The 17887-nt window shown below is 44.9% G+C and overlaps 1 protein-coding gene across 1 annotated transcript in view; it reads left to right on the top strand.

Moving 5' to 3' along the window:
* Positions 1-17887, top strand: part of LOC135249729 (tetraspanin-7-like) — a 51107-nt gene that overhangs the window by 22316 nt on the left and 10904 nt on the right. Inside the window, exon 2 of the mRNA XM_064325245.1 lies at positions 16279-16467. Coding sequence (XP_064181315.1) covers positions 16279-16467 — 189 coding nt within the window. The remainder of the gene's footprint in view (positions 1-16278; positions 16468-17887) is intronic.

Genomic DNA, 17887 nt, shown 5'->3' on the forward strand with positions numbered 1-17887 from the left:
CGGATAAAGAGGCCGTTGGCAATCAGCTTAGCGGCTCTGGGAGCCAGGGGCACTGAGGCGGCTGCTTTGTCCGCCGCTCCAATTTGTCTCCTTTTTTTCCAGTCACAGAACGCCCGATGTCGCTAGCCTCTGACGCTATGTGACGGATGCCCAACCGTTCGCCTCGAAACCCAGGGAGCGCTGCCTTTGTGTCTGCCCGTCGCACGGCCCCCCCATCGCCGTGTTACGTGCGAAACCCCTTTTGTCCTCTCCTCTGATTGTCTGCACGGTCACGCTCCAGTGAGTCGGCCCTTAGCAACAGAAACCTCTGACCAGTGGGTGAAAGTGCATGAGCAGCAGGTTTTTTTTTTTTTTTTTTTGGGGGGGGGGGGGGGCTTTATGCTTACACCGAGACCACATTTAGCTGCTCCCCCAGGGTGTCCCTTACACAGTGAAAACAAATAGGCATATATTGAAAAATTTGCATTGAGTAATAGATTCAAATATATGGAGGCACTCCAAATGCTTACAGTTATCAATACGCTCATCTGTCTTAGTTGTTTATGTGCTGTGGGTGGGGTGGGGGGGGTGTGCGAGGTTGCGGTGCTCGTCTCCGGTCTCATGTTTTCTTTGTGCCTCGTTTGCACTCCTGAGGCCCCTTGGCCGCCAGCGTCAGGTTCCTGGTTAAATGAGAGCGCTGGTTCAGGCTTACCATGGCCAGCTATAATAAGCAGTGTGTCAGACTCACCCGCAGGAAGGCTCCCTGAGAGGGAAGAGTGAATGGGCTGCATCCAACGACCCCCCCCCGGCGCTCACGCATGACCTGCAGCAGAGGGAGCAACCCGTAACGAGCTGCCCTGCGCCACAGGAGCAGCAACCATCCGCCAATAAAATACCCGCCATAAAATACTGTACAGAAGAGTGGGGGAGGGCTGGGATTGAAGCAGGTCTGAAGCTGACTGCCTGAAGAAGACTAGAACGTCTTACAGTTACTGCTGAATGCTCTCAATGAAGGAGGTTCTGTTTTGTTCAGTGATGACTTCAGATTTCAGAAGACTAAGCAGCGACAACATGGAGAGTGACATTCGCTTTGGATTGCTCACGGATTGATTTGTAAAGTTACAAACAAATATTACATTTATTTAAATTAATTATAACAGCCGAACTATTGTCAGCTTACTTGTTCTGTTTGTGTCTACTCCTTTGGCAACCATTTTAGTTAGCTGTGCACATCCTTTCCCTAACCTTTACTCAGACTGAAAAATAAGTTAATATTAGTGCAGTGTTAGTGGCGCACAAGAAGTGAATATGCTCATGAACATTAGCTAACATTGGCAAATTTTTTAAGTAGGTTTGGGGACTATTCTTGATGCCAGGGTTGATACAGTATTAGCTACTATCTAGTCTGTAGGTAATCAGAGCACTAGGTACTGAATGGCCTGTTCTCGTTATTATGTTATGTTATGTTATGTTATGTTATGTTATGTTATGTTACGTTACGTTATGTTGCATTGCGTTGTGTTTTGTTATGTTAATTCCATTTTCAATTCCATTAGTTTACAATGTGAACTGAAATTCATAAGTCCTTTGATTCATGAATTGATAATTGTGTGAATTGACTGAATTGAATGGATTTGTCCCCAGCCCTGCTTTTGACTTTGATGACCCTCACTGATGCATATCATGCTCAGCACAAGTATGTGTTCATTGTTTGCTTGCCTCATTTGTATGGTTCATAAAATGGAATAGGTCTGGCCAGGCCTGCTGAAGTTTATGGTTAATGGAGGCAGACCTTCCTCCTCAGTGTTTCAGTACCTGCTATCAGTTGTCCCCTCAAGAATCCTCTCTCTTCACTTACATTTAAGAGACTCAGCATTGTTAATATTAATATGCCCATATTCAGAGTATAATTATATGAATAACAATATTATTTCATGTTGAATAATGAGAAATGTGATTTGTGCCACAGGGTTATAATGACTGGTGTTGCTCTGTACATTTGTACTGATCCTCCATGAAGCTGAGATCCATTTTATTAAATCACTCATTCCTTTACTTCTCAGAAGTCATCAAAAGCTATTATACCTAATGGAGTTCACATATCACACAGGAACCACTGGGGTGCACAGTAAAGTGTCCAGTGCCATTTCAGCTCTTACAGCTCTTGCACATTTCTGTTTGTACATGTTCCTGTGTTATGCTTCCATTTCCCTCACTCTGTACCAGGTGAGAGTAGAGCAGATTATAATCCACAGGGATGTAGCAGGATTATGAATCACGATTGGCCGCGGCAGGTATTACCCACCCAGTGCGTCCCCAGCTCTTCAGGCGGTCTGTGCGTCAGCAGGGAAAACGCCATTGGACGCTCGCTGATCTTCCTCGTGAGCCGCCCGTATTCTCATTCCCTGAGTGAACAGTCACGAACCTCAGGGAACGTGAGCAGTGGAAGAAATATCGGTGTGGTGTGGTCTTGTCATTGCATCCCTGCCTCCCTCTCCCTTCCCCCCCTCCCTTTCTCTCTCTCTCTCTCTCTTGCTCTTTTGATAGATGCATGCCAGGTGCTGGCCTTCATCTGCTGCCCGTCTGTATGAGTTACAGCTTTCTGTCCATTGACTTGCTTTTAATTGTGCCAGGGCTTTGGCAGACGGAGGCCTCACTGGGTTTCGTGGGCAGAGTTTTCCCTCCTTGCCCCCTGTCTGTATCATTGCTTTGTTACGGAGGCCTGTATTCCTCCTGTTCCTGTAGTGTGCAAGACTGTTATTTTGAGTTTAGACTTATTCAAAGCGGTTTTGGGGGTCATTAGATTGACACGATTTGCTTTGCCCAGAAAATGGGGCCTAACTGACCCATTTCTACATACTGTGCTGCACCACGTACTTCTGCTGGATTGTATTTATCCAGTGTGCTTGTTTTGTGGTTCTATGTAGGATAATCCAGAAAAAAACAAGATGATTTGAGACCTGAAAGGCTCTCAGGTTACATTCCTTGTGTCCGCTTGTTTGAATGTTCTCTCAAGCCTGTTGAGACGCTGGCCTCTGATGACAGCGGCCTCCTCTGCTCCAGTGTTACTGGAGTGTCATTGGAAGGCACACTACTCCGTCACCTTCTCCCTCTGAAAAAAACAGATCAGCCGTTTCGTTTGAAACCGATACAGAGATGCGACTGCTTTTAGCACGGCGGCATAACGTGGGCTTTGATCTGGCTGTTTTCATTTTAAAATGCTACGGGGAGAAGAACAAGGGGCTCGGCTCCTTTTGAATCAGAGTTTTGGTTTATTTTTCATGTTGTTCTCCTTCGTTACGAGGGTAGGAGGGATATTTGTATTCTTCACAAGGCCTCTGGCAGACCACAGCAGTTTGTGGCACAATGATGTGAAGTTAGATTGCTATGGAATTAGGTAGAAGCCAAAAGGTTTTGTAATTATACATTGAGATATGCAAAATTAAGTCAAATTGCAAATGTTAAATCTAAATTTGTCACAAATTTTTTTTGTAAAACTGGATTTGTGTATGTAATTATTTAATCTGTACCATGTTCCATGTGCTTTCTACATTTACATTTCAATAAAAATTTAGCTTTTACTTGTGCAATTGTACTTACATTTGCAAATCTCTATTTCTAATTACAAAACGTTTTGGAAGCTATGTAACTACATACACTGAGTCCCACACCCTGCGAGAACCTTTTGTCATCCAGGTCTAAGTGCCCCCATCAAAAAGCACGCGCGACTGCCTTTGAGCATGTGCTTCAGAATCCGTATTGATTTATCCGCTGTATTGCGCGCGCTGTCTTTTTCCCCGCACACGCATCTATTGTTTATTTCTCTACCAGTTTGAGGATGAATCGGTGCACGCAGATTGCTGAGGCTTGGTTCAGTGGAGAAGACTGGATGCATGTGATCAGATGCTTTAAACGTCGTCTGCCGTTTATTCTCAAGGCGTTCATTAATGTGCTTTGGTTAATCTGCCTTGAGACGGCTCGATGTTGTTTATCGGGCTCTCGAGAGACTCCGGTACTGTTACCAGCACGTCTTAAGCGACACAACAGCAGGTGAAACGCGCATATTGGCTTCGTCAAACAGCCCTCATTAATACGCAGCCTGTTAAAACGGGAGCTTTCTGCATGAATACAGACATGAAAGGCATTGTGGTTAGAATGTGCTGGTACAACTGACCTGTGTTTTCTTTTGTGTCTACATGCTTGTACTGTATGTAACAGTCTTGTTCAAATAATTATTTGATCTAACACCCTTTAAGCATTTATACACCGTAGACACCAGTACAGTTCCCTCAGATTACTGACATTTAAAAATATCTATTTTAATCAATATTCAGAGCACCATTCTTTCATGGGATTGTACATTTGGGTTTGCTAAATCCTCCTACAAGAATATTTCCAGATTTTACCAGCACATAAAGAGTATATATAATATGTGTTTGTCCCAGGTCTGGTGTGTAGATGTTACTACATTACATTACATTACATTACATTACATTACATTCATTTAGCAGACGCTTTTATCCAAAGCGACGTACAAAAAGTGCATTTTCATGATCATATATATCATGATCATGACTATATATAAATGGGCATGTTTAAGCATGGTTGCTGTATGTGTATATGAGACTGTGCATGTGTGCAGTGTTCTCTTCACAGTATTGATATATGTAAGGCCGTGATAAGGATGACAGATGTCTCTCATTCCTTACTCCATCTCTCTCTCCCTCCCCCATCTACTTCTTGTCTGTTACCGTACCACCAAGTAAACAGCTCAGCCCCCCCCAGCCACAGCTGACATGTGAGACCACAGCGAGGTGCGAGTGTGACATCATTGGTCACTTGCGTCATCCCCGCGGCACCGCATGCCAGACCAGATTGCCAAGGCAGCAGAGAGCCTCGTCCTGTTTAATTTTGTCCTTCGCTCAGATTTGTCGGCTCGTGTTACCTGCGCCTGCATTTTCAGCAGTCTTTCGCTTCGAAGTCTTTCGCTGCTGCTAATTAGTTATCTCACTTTGAATCCCGTGGTTGACGCCTGTCGGTCGCAGCTTGCAGATTTCTGGTAAACACACACACACACACATCATGATCTGAGATTCGTGTGCGTGGCGATGGAGTTTTAATGAGTCATTATTTCAGAGCATTGCCAACTCATAGGCCTAAAGCAGTGACCAGGCCTGCAGACTCACTCCCACCTTCTGCTGAAGTCTTATTTGTTCAGTATCCTCCTCCTCGCTTGGGGACGCTGGTGCTGTTCTTTCAAAGGAAGCCTAAGGATCAGCTTCTACGCGTCCATATTCCTACTCTCTGCCCACTGCTCCTCTCCCGCATAGTTCGCGTCCCCGTGTCCCATAATGACTGCTTCTGTATGTAGCTGTCTATACTTGCGTCCTAGGATGCTTTGCAGTAAACAGTGATTGTTTAATTTCTCCTTATCCTGTGTGTGGATTGGTGTTCCTAGACCATGTCCTATTTGCAAGGAGGAAACTGAATTCATTTTCATTTCTCCTATTCATTCACCACACTACCTGGCAAATGGGGGGAGATTGTGGAGAGGAGTCAGGATCTCAAAGCTTGCTGTGTTCCTTGCTACTTTTTGAATTCATTTTTACCCCACTACCAATTTGTGTGCAGTAAAGGGCTCATTTAACTGTAAGAGAGTTTCCAATATGGATAAAAAATACTCTTATCGGAGTAAAATCTACTCTTTTAGCATTGATTAACGCTGACATTGCTTAATATCTGCCATTTTGTATGAGTACGTTTGTGTACATGTGTGCATCAGCTTGTGTATGTCGGTTGCAGGAATGTTCACACCGGAATGGGAATATGTGACAGGTATGGCTTCTAGAAATAACCAAGCCGACAGCCATCCATCGTAAAAGAAAAATGCAAGTCATGGAATTTCACATAGTTGGTTATAGGCCCTCATTTACTGCAGGCCTGACCCCTGTCCTGGAGGATGCATTTTTAAAAACTCTTGCGATAAGGGCCACCCTTCTGAGAGTAGGAGAGCGTCTTTGTGAAAAAGACAGATGTAAATAAACTTAAATGAAGTTTTTTTTCATTTTAGTGGGGAGAAATTTACACAACAAATGTCCATTGTTAATTTAACTCCAACTGTGTTAGTATGAGTCCAAGAGAAATGAAATGTACTCTGTCGGAGTTGCTTTAACTCTTCTGCTGTGTGGGAGGACAGTAGGAGTGGCATGTTCTTCAGTTTGGGTCTCCTGCGATAACAGGGCTTTTGATACATTTTTGCACACATGGTGCTGGGTGATTTACCCGCTTTTCTAAAGCCTTTATCATTGAACCAGCCACCAGAAAACGGAGAGAAATGTGACAGTCCTCTCTGCTGCGGTGTAGTTTAGGCTGTCATGTCTTTCAAAGTTAAATGTGACATATTAATAGCTCTTCTCGGTCTGTCAAGAGGTACGCACAGTGCGCTGAAGTCAGGGACCGGCAGGTTAACACACGGTAATGGCAATTTTAATACATGTGATTTTGTCGGTCTTTGCTAGACCCAGTTTTCTCCGAGCTCTGAGATCTGTGTGAAATGAGCTCCCGTGTCTCGGCTTGGACTCGGGGGATACGACCCGGTTTCACTGGCACAGGGTGGAGGCATGTCATGCCATGGGGCCAGCGCACTTGGTCCTCTTCCCTCACCGGATCAGCAGGGGACAGTCTTCCCCCTGCACCAAATAGACATCCAGTACCCTAGCACATGGATGGGGGCACCGTACTGAAGAAGGTACCATCCTTCGAATGAGGCCTTAAATGAATGTCCTCAGTGTGTTGATTAAAGATCCTGTGGCTTTTTTGGAAAGAGGTCGTAGCCACCCAGTCATCCACGGGGCAGTACACTCAGTCCTGCTACCACACCCGCGTGCCACTGGCTAATCCATTATTTATTTAATCATTATTGCTTTATTTATCTGGCCACCAAAAATAGCTGGAGTAATTTAGCATTTGCTAACCACTGTGATTGAAGACCAGAACGAGCCAAATTGTGTGCTTTTAAGTGATATGTCCACTCAATGGTCGCTTTTTCATTTTCAGCCCAGTATAGACAGCAGTGCAGTATAACACTCAGGAATTTGATCATTCATGGGAGGTGCGCTGGCATTGTTTCCTCGAGCAAAGTACTAACCTGAATTTCCACGGTAAATATCAACTGGATTGCATGTAAAAAATGTAATCAGTCAAGTCCCGTGGCTTACAATTTCAGATAAGTTTCTAAGATATTCATGTGTGAAAAAGTATAGTGTGGATTATAGGTCCCAGTGGTGAAAAAAAGTGGAAATTACATAGCATATGCATACACACACATCCGATCAGAGACACTTGAAGCTCTGCAGAGTAACAGTGTCTTACCAAGGGGACTCAACCACACAGCCACATTAGCATCTGTGGTGGGGTGGTGGAGCTGGTTGTGTTCAGGGCAGAACTAAACAAGAGCAACCACTCATCACCTCTTTCCATACTGCGCTCACTGGGCAGCTCTCATCCCACATTTCCTGCTGTTTTTACAACAAAATTTTCTGTTTGCCCAGTATTTCTAATTGTATTTCTAGTTGTATTCTAATTATCGCCTTAGGCTCCGTCTGGTGGGGGGGAGCACCGACAGGCACACGCTCTCCCCCAAAAGCACGTTCTGCTGGCTGTCGCTTCTTCTCACTCCGCGGTCCACTCACCGAGCGGGAGGAGGATGAGTCACACGCAGCTGGTTCAGACGTACAGCGAGCGCCCGACTGACCATAGACGTCGCGCTCGCAGGATGAGACGAGGAATGGCTCGCTGACTCGACCCTCCCTCACTGCGAGGTGCTGGAGAGCAAACGGCCGCAGTCGGTAATGGCACCAGTCAGGATAGAGTGCCAGGCTGTGGGGCGCATCGCTACAACAGAACTTGGCAGGAAGAGTCGCGCAGCGGCCCATAAATCTGACTTCTGATGCTGTTGCTGACTTTGTTGTCGGGTTGAGCTAAGTGATGAATCCCCCTCTTTCTGTACTGCGCCTAGCAGGCAGTTCTGGTCCGGTTAGAAACCCGGAGCCCTTTTCTTTTGGCGTGGAGACAGACAGCAGTGAGTCGCCCGTCTGCCTGTTCTTTCGTGCGGCCCTGCGGGTCTGCCAGTCAGCGGCGGTGACGAACGCACCGCGGATCGGTCTCACCCCGCCAATCCCGCGTCTCACGCACAGGACGCGGTGAAGCAGGCTTGTTTGAAGGTGAGGGGGCCACTCCTCCTGCGCCCCCCCCCCCCCCGCCACCACCGCCGCCTCCCAGTTCCTCCTGTCAGTGTGGGACCCCCAGCAAGGCAGCCCGCAGGAGAAAGACCCCAAAAAACTCTCGCTCATGCATAAAGATGGCCTCGCGACGGCAGACGATGAATATTTCATGCCCCTCCCCTTGAATAATGCATCGGTCTCACTGTGCAGAACGGGGGGGGGGTGCGGGCACAGCTCTTCTTTCGGGACGTTACTCGAAAGAGATTGAGCCTGGGATCCTTCCTCTTGTCTGTCACTTTGTTTCAGCGGAGGCCCTGTGACACCCCCCCCCCCCCCCTCCGAGATGTACGTCCTCGCGGTCCTGCCACTCCGCGGGGGGGGCGGCTAAGTGCCATCACACCGCCGGCACTCTGCCAGACACGGACGGACTCTCGACGCAGCATTCCGGCTATCAAAGGGGCCTGGCCTTGCCTTCTCGCTGTGCGCTGCGTTAAAGAGCCTTGCGCTGCACGGCTATCTCCAGGGGCCTGTCAGACCCCATCAGTCCCATTAAGAATGGCCCGAGCTGGCCTGCGCTGAGATGAAATCTCATTGATAGTTCCTTGATAGCTAGAATAATAATGTGTTTTAAATAGGACGTGTAAGACCAGCAGTGTAAGGGTTAAGACGTTCTGAACCCTTCATCGCTGTGTGTGTGTGACCAAACTTAAATAAGTGGTTTTCTTTTTTTTTTAACTCAAAAAGCCAGCAGATGGTCAGGTGTTTGTTGTTACTCAGCACCGGATCAATTCAAACATTTGATTACGGAGTTTAAGTCGCTACGCCTGGTTACTTGGTTCTGAATGGGTTGCTGGTTTTAAGGTGGAAATAAAAACCGGACAGATGCGCTGTGGATCTCCAGTGGCAAGACTGAGTGCCACTGAGTGAGATTAACAGTGACATTAACTCCAAACCACTATTTCCCATGGTCCTCTGCCTGACCCCTCATGCTACTCATTAACTGTGAGAATGGTAGCATATTGTTCTGAGTCTCCAGCTATATTACTGGACAGTAGTAGGACCAGGATTACAGTAATGAGCCTGTGTGTGTGTGTGCAAGAGAGAGAGAGAGAGAGAGAGTTCTTCCAAGTTCCAGGCTTACAGGTTTTGAGAGCCATGACACTTGACCAGCAGTCTGAAGGAGGAACATATTCTATGCTTCCTTGTTCCAAAACCCCAAACTGAGGGTGACAGTTACAGTATGTTTTTACAGTTATGTCATGTTCATACAGTAGGGGTGCATCTCTGGGCAACACATCCTGCAAAGACTGCTGGGTAAGGAAGGGGTGGGGCCCAGGAAGAAGAGTGAGGATGGTGGTGGGGTTGCGAGATTCGGCCAGTGTACCTCTTTATTTTGAAGTTAGACTTTGTTTTGATGTTTAGGTTGAGAACTCTCTTAGAATTCCATGTAGGGTAAAAGTTCCTTGCTACAGCTTTATAATCTGATCTGTCTGAATTCCATGAACCTTGTCCTGGAAAGAATCGTGGAGGCCTACAGTAAGGTGTCAACCAAAGTGTGATGTAAACTTTCTGCTCCTCTTCCCCCTTGGCCAAAGTCTCTTCACTTTTCCTAATGGGTTTTAGTGATGACATTTACTGCAGTGAGCATCTATTCTGCTGATGAAGTGGTAATTAAATTTACCTGTCATAACAGTGAATCTCAGTTATGCCATTATCATAAGCCATCCGTTATGATAATATGTTATTCACACGCACCGAACCTGTTGTCAATGGTATTTTATACTTTGTGTTGGGAGTTATAGCTAACCCGGTTGAGGTGTGCAGTCATTGATGGAAGGTGCTCCAGTACTGAAGGCCACAGCAGCACTGACTAGTTATGTTCTCTCAGCAGTTCTGTTTCTTTACTGTATAAGGTAAATCCTGCATTGACTACCCGTTTTCTTATCACAGATTCTATAAGTCCTCCAGATATTCACCTCTGTATGCTTAACACACTGACAGTTCTGTCTCCCTACCACTGAAGCAGATGAAACATTAATATGAGATGCATCTTCTCAGATTCATTAATTGGCATGATCAAGGACAACACCATGGCAATGGAGGCTCCTATTGTAATGCAGCACCTGATACATTACATTACATTACATTACATTCAGCATGCGCACTTATCCAGAGCGACTTACACAACATTTACATAGCATATACATTGTATCCATTTGTACTGCTGGATATATATACTGAAGCAATGCAGGTCAAGTACCTGGCTCAAGGATACAATGGCAGTGTCCTACCCGGGAATCGAACCTGTGACCTTTAGGTTACACAACCAGTTTGTTACCCATTATACTACACTGCCGCCCCCCTATCAACCAGAACTAGTAGTTAAGATATAGAAATGACAGAAGGAAGAGAGAGAGTTGAGTATCTGGTGAGTAAAGAATCTGTGGTCATTTCCTGTGGGCTCTTTGCAATTGGAACAGATTATATTGATCCGCCAGATACTCCATATTGCAGTAAAATTCTGGTCTCTCTCCTTGAAACTGAATTGTTCTAAGTTGATGCATCTTATGAACTTTCAGGGGGGGGAGTGATGGACCAAGGAACAGGACAGTTGCAATGGATGTTCTCTCTCTGGGCACACCTTAATGTTGAACGCTAACATAGCACTTACTGTAGTTCGGTCCTGAGAGGATTGAGTCCAATACCGTTCTATTGGTGTTCTATAGAACAAAAAACATACTTGGGTTGGCTGCACATCTAATTGGTCTTTAGAATCTATGGTGACAGCCTGTAGTCAGCAAGCATCTTTGAGGCCTGGGATGAATCACAACTCGTGGTTCTCTCGGGTGCCTGTGGCGAGCAAATGAATATTATTGGCTGCAAGCTAAAAACCAGTGTCCTCATTCGAAAAGAAATGTTATGGAAATCACTACATGGAACCAATGCTTGGTTTACGCTTGGCTAACGCTTTAACATTGTCTCCTTTAGATTCTGGGAGAAATGAAAGGCAGAAGCTGATTATGAAAAAATCTGTGTGCTGTGGATTATTAATGAGGCAGTACGAGAGCCCTCGAGTGGAGAATCAATGGGCTTTTAATGCTGCTGGAAGAAAAATCGCACTTAAATGAATCTGGAGTAAAGTTAAAAGTCTCATTTTGCTCACCAATACAAATAAGTAGGCCTAAGTAAGTAAGGCCGTAAGTAAGCAAGCAAGCAAACAAACAAAGTTAGCCGTGAAGTCTTTGGTAAGACGGCGTTTAACAACTTCTCACAGACATTCAAAGGCAGTCTGTGCTTCGCTTCTTAACAGCTTAGTGCGGCCAGGTACACCGTGTCCCCCCGGTGCAATGAGTGGGCCGTATCTCTGTGTACTCGCAGGCCTGCCGTTAATTACGCGGCTGATGTGAGCTGGCTTGAAGGGAGACATTTTTAGCACTGAAGGAAACGGCTCCTTTCTCCCAGTGGTGATAAGGGCACTGGGGGCTGCAGGTGGGTGGACTGTGGTTGGTCCGAATGTTTGGCGTAACCGGGCTGCAATGATAATTCGCCCAATCCGGTGGGGTCCGGTGTCCGTTGCCCAATTCCAGCGTGTAATAACAGTGCTTGAACACAGACCACAGTGCCCTCTGCTGGCAACAAGAGGTGCTGTTAATCTCATCCTTGGACGAGCAGAACCAGGGCAGCCTAGCACAGGTGGAATTAGAAAGGACATGTCCATTACAATGAACACCGAAAAGCATATAAACCAGTTATATCCTGCCAATGCAGTACCTATTTATGTTCTGAATTTCTCCATCATGTAGGCCCCGATTAGACCTGTCAAGATATGATTAAAGGCACACTGGTCAAGCTTGCAGCAAGCACTTAATTGCAACCAACACCTACAGGAGTTAGAGAATGCTCCTCATCTCCAAAAAAATAACTAAATTAATAAACTGGAGGGGGGTGGCAAGAAATTGATGCTGTGTCTGTGAATGAGGTCACATTTCCAGCATTCACCTGTACGACATGCTTGGCCTTAGGTGTTTGCTCAAGTTCAGTCACCATAATGAGTCAAATAATTTGATGCAATAATGCACAGGTATGCATGAGGTACTATGTTAATGTGTTAATGTGATTATTTCAATTATGTGCTTAAATTAACCACACAAATATTACTGCATATGGGTGTAGGCAGGTCAGCTCTGAGATCAAGGCTATGGCTCTGATTGGTGGCTTGGAGTAGGGCCACATCTGACCAACCAATAGGGAAACATCAGGAATAATTCCTGGAAACTGGGCGTGCCAGACACTACAGTATTAATAATGTGTTCTTATCTTATAATTATTTCATGGCATTGTCCGCCACACTGCTATTGTTCCATAATGTATGTATATATTGAATATTTCTCTAAGATTTGGGTGCAATGAAAATTAAATAATCCTGTAAATTAACAGAAACATTTCAATAAAATTAAATAACCACTCATTTCGGAATAGTTTTTTTGCAGAAGCAGCTGGTAGTTTTAGTAGCAATTGCCAATGTGGGTACATTTTTAATCAGTAACATCTATTGTTGTTAGGGACTTTGGGCCCTTCAACATGTCCGCAAAAGGACGTGTATGCAAATAGATTTTTCTTTGATGATGTAAGATCTCAAACAATAGTGCTGTATTACCTTCAGGGGGTCTCGTTCAGAGCTGCATATCAGACAAGTGCGGGTTCCCTATAATTCGACCAGCAGTTGGGTCACAGTGAATGTGTCAGAGTGAATCACCGGAGCCATTCCCAGCTGTGTGCATAGTTAACTGAAGTGCTCGAAAAGGATGGAACACCAGCTCACTTCCCATTGGTCAGGTTATAGCTTCTCAGAGCAGAATGGACGGCCATGCCGAGTGTTAACCTGTCCTGGAGAAAGCCAGTGGAGCCTCACAGTGGCACTGAAGACTGATACCTTTCAGTCCAAAGGTCTCTGCTGGTTTTGGTTTTCACCTTTAAAATCAGCAACCAGTTCCGACTAGAATAAGCAAAGTTAACTGTGACAGTACGGGGGGTGGGACCCAGGCGCAGAGTAACAAAAGACAAACTCAAAAAGGCAAAATTAACAAAGATTTTGCTAACAAAAAGGGCAAACAAACAGGGAACAGACAAGGGCACGAAGGCTAAAACACAAACTCAAAAAAAATCTAAATAAAACAGAAAACAAGAGGAACTCACAAACACAAGCAGGGCAGAACACGGGAAGGCAGAGCACAAAGGAAGGTCAAACAAAACACAAGTCGGGAACAAAATACAGGTAGGTACATACGGTTTGCAAATAGAATTCGGGAACAAACACAGGAACAAGAAAATGAAAAAGTCCAAAAACACCAGAACACCAGGGCATAGGCACGAACACATGGATTACAAACAAACAATCAGAACGAACCACAAGAATCCAGCACCTGAGTCAAGGGAGGGGGAAACTTAAATAGAACACACTGACGAGACACAGGAGGGCACCATGAACAATCAGGCCACAGAGAGGGAAGGGAAAACGAGACAAGCAGCAACCAATAATAGGACAATTGAAAACAATCAAACAATTAACACAGGGGGAGCAGGACACAAAACAGAAGTGCCGCCACCTGACGGCCCAACAGGGAAAACGCAGACAGAAACACAGGACCATGACAGTTAACCTTGTAAAATCGGCTGCTTTAATCAATCAGTTGTGAGCAGTAACAGAGACCGGCACAGCCCTCAGCTCTCCGGGACCAGGGTGGCGACCCTCTGATTCAGCGGTTGAAAGGGGGATGATCTGGTGTGGATGTGTCACAGCGGTCACGTTCAATGCAGTCGAATCACGTAGAGTGAGTGACGCTGAATTAGAGCGTCTCCCGTTCACTCCTCTCCCATACTCCCCCCATACCTGCGCTTCGTCGTGGGGAGGAGGGAGCTGGTTCCGCCCGCCGTGCGCTAGCGGCAGCAGCGCCGTCATCGCAGCCAGCCGGCCGTCAGCTCCCCCAGGCCTCGCTTCACGTCCCGCCGCCTGCTCGCACTTTTAAACGCTCTCGAGATTTAAGGGTTATGACTGGTAAATATTGAAATAACTTTTTTATGAGAGCCACATTAGGCTGTGAAGAGGGTTCTGTCCTTCTCTGTATTGCTGTGGAAGACGGCTGTGTCTAGCACACGCCTACACGCTGAGCCACTGAGCAAAGCACCCGTGTGGCGAAGTTTGTATGGTAACAGATCCCCGGGTTCCCTGCGGTCCCAAGTAATTTCACATTCTGTTTAGGCATTTGCCCTGGGTCAGAAAAATCCTCCCGCTGAATACTTTAATTGTTAACATTTACAAATTTAGCCTGTGCTCTTATTGGGAGTGCCTTAAGGAGTGCATATAAGTGAAAAAATGTTTAGGCAAAGAGAGATGCAATAGTCATCCACACATAATCGTACAAACTATAGCCATTGAAGATTAAGTCTAAATCTGTGTGTATGCACTTATATAAGTTGCTCTGGATAAGATTGTCTGCCGAAGTAAGTTATGTACAGTTCTTCACCCACCATATCCCATATTTTCCAGAGAACATAGACAGAACACATAGCATTAGGGGGCAAATCTATATTACACTGCTATATCGTGGCAAATTAGGGAGAAAATCTATATTGGACTGCTATGTTGTCTAAATTCGGACTGCTCTGTAAGAATGTGAAATTGGAACCATTCAGCTTAGTTCTGTGACCATCGACATCCAGCTACAGTGATACCTGACTCCCATGAGGCATGCCTGTATTTAAGCTATATCTAACCAAATGAATACACAATGGTGTTTCTACTTTATGATATCATTCAATAACCTTTGACATGGCAAATATGTTCTGAAGTTTTTTAGTTTTACCACTGGGTGGCAGCAAAGGACCAAATGCCGCCTGTAAAGCGCTATGTTGTTGGTGTAGGACATAGACCTGCGTATGTAACTAGACAGGAAAACACACCTTCAGCTAAGCCTGTACTGTACATGTTAAGTGCAAAACATTGGAGCTTCCATTAAAATTAATGGAGAATATCATACTTTTGAAGACAAAATTGAACTTCCCTGACGGTATTTTAAAACTCGACTAACAATCGTTATGTTTCATATGAAAAGCAGATTGTGAAAATATGTAATATGTAATAAAAATTTCCTGGACCAAAACAACTTCGTACACCTAATGAAATTTGTGATCACAAAAAATTGACTGATGAGGTTTTCTTTGGTTGTTGAATCACCTTGGTTTTCTACATTGAATTTGATGGACAGCGAGTACTTTGCCCTCAATATGTGCAGTAGAAGCTGTTCCCCTTCATTTCCTGGCCCCTCCTACCCTCTTCGGTTCGTATGTACACTCTGTGGTATAGGCTGCCAGGTGGGGGCAGAGCCAAAGAGTGGTTAAATTATGGATGGTGGGGTGAGAGCTCTGAAATAGACACTTGACTGCCTGCTGTGTTTCTAATGCAAATAATAATGATAAAAACTGTTTATTTTATATGTAAAAAGCCTTTGAACAGCCCTGGATCACAGCACTACATATACATGTGGACAAAAGCACACATGACAATGATAAAAGGCAGCGGGAAAAACAGGAATGACATGTGTTTGAATAAATTATTTAAGGGGAAAATATATAAAAGAGCAAGCTGAAAACTAGCAACAAATGAACAGTAAAATTCAAATTCAAGTTGCACTATTGGCAGGAAATACATCTGTAGAGATCGCAAAAGCATCAGACCATACAGTAACAATTTACATATTAGAACAAGAATAATCTGGAAACGCTATCAAAGTATGGCGACTGTGATAGTGAAAAATAATTTTTGTCCTAATGTCTCCTCTGTCCCTTCTCTCTCTCGCAAATTGTCAGGTTGCTTTTTTGGCAGGAAATACATTTGTGCACCAAAGCATCAAAGCGTGCAGCAATCCATTTAAATAATAGAACAGATGAATAATCTGTAAACACCACCAAAGTATGGCAACTGTGATAGTGGAAAAAAATAGCAAATATTAATCACAAAAGCGATCTCTCTCACCACCCCACCTCTCCCTCTTGTTCTCTCTCTTCTCGCTCTTTGTAGATCACCGGGGCCATCCTCCTTGCAGTTGGAGGATGGGGGAAGTTAATGCTGGGACCCTACATCTCCCTGATCGCTGACAACTCCACCAACGCTCCCTTCGTTCTGATCGGGACTGGCGCCACCATCATCATCTTCGGCCTGTTTGGGTGCTTCGCCACCTGCCGCGGAAGCCCATGGATGCTCAAGCTGGTGAGAGATCGGAACACGACGCGGGCGTCATCGCCACCCTGCGTCTACTCGGCTCACACTGTATACGATCACCTGCTCCTTTGACCTGTTTTACTGGGGAAGTTCAGATTGCGTACTGCTGTTAGGATTCGAGCCGGTGACCCTCTGTGCTGGGAGATGTGCTGCAGGGGACTGATCGCTTTACTTGCTGCTGCTCTGGTTCTTCTCCCTTTATGTCCGGTTGGTCAAGGCCACTGACCTACAACATACCACAGGCCAGCGGTTAGGACTGTCCAATCAGTGAGAGAGTGTCAGCGATTGGCCAGTGGTATTTCAAGCTGGCTTGGAAGGAGTCTTAAAAGTACAGCTGCAACCTGGACATAAACAACTGTAAAAACAGAGTCATCCACGGTGGGCTTGGGGGGTTTTTTTGCTTGAAACTTAACAGCTCTGGCTCTGTGCTGTGCGATGGCTGCAGTCTCCAGCAGTGCCCATTCACAAGTTCTTGGCCGTGTCCCTGATTGCAAGGCTGGGCCAAACCTCAGGTTCCTCCCAGCAGCAACTCTCTCCCATACATTAGACCACAATTTGCATTTTTTAAATAGAGTAATTACAGGAAAATTTTCACTTTATTTTAGAATAGAGTTGAACAACTTGATTTCCCAGGGGGAACTTCAGGTGAAGTAACCGCGGCATACAAGAAATGAAATAAACAATTTACATGAATTACATTAAGAAATAAAATGACAGAAATTTCATTTAGAGAACCCTAACCCTAACCCTAAATTACATTGCTCTTACATACATAACTTCAATACATAAATTATATAGAATTTACTTAAAATCAGGAAACACTTAATCATAAAATTAAATTAACATTAAAATTAAGGTGTGCTGTGTCACTAACGAGGTAAACAGATTCTGACATAAAGCTGATGAGTTCTCTCCTTGTTTTAAAATAGGGACCACGGTCGCTTGACTGTCCACTCTTCAAAAAGTTGTTTCATGGTTCTTTGTTGTCAGCCTATGATCTTTCTACTTAGTAAAGTCGCCCTCTCCAGGTTAGTTTGATGTTATTTGGAGAGCCAAACCAAGCTGTTTTCAATGCAGCAGGTGTAAAAATGCTTGCAGTACTGACTGACTGACATTCAATTTCCTGAGTTTGCGGAGGAAGAACAGTCTTGATTGACAATTGGCATACACTCAATGACAATTGGCTCCAAAGGTTAGTTTTGTGTCTAATGGTGGTAAGATGTCTCAAGGGGGAAAATGTCTTTTCTGCATTAAAATCTAAAACATTTGCATTACACCATTGTTGGAACTGGTTGATGGTAGTTTAGAGAATTTTCTCAGAGCTGGAGGTGTCCACCACAATCACTGTGTCATCGGAATACTAAATAAAAGTTTTCTCAGGGCATTTATTGGTGTTTTAACCAGGAAT

Source organism: Anguilla rostrata, chromosome 3, assembly GCF_018555375.3.
Source record: "Anguilla rostrata isolate EN2019 chromosome 3, ASM1855537v3, whole genome shotgun sequence".
NCBI lineage: Eukaryota > Metazoa > Chordata > Actinopteri > Anguilliformes > Anguillidae > Anguilla > Anguilla rostrata.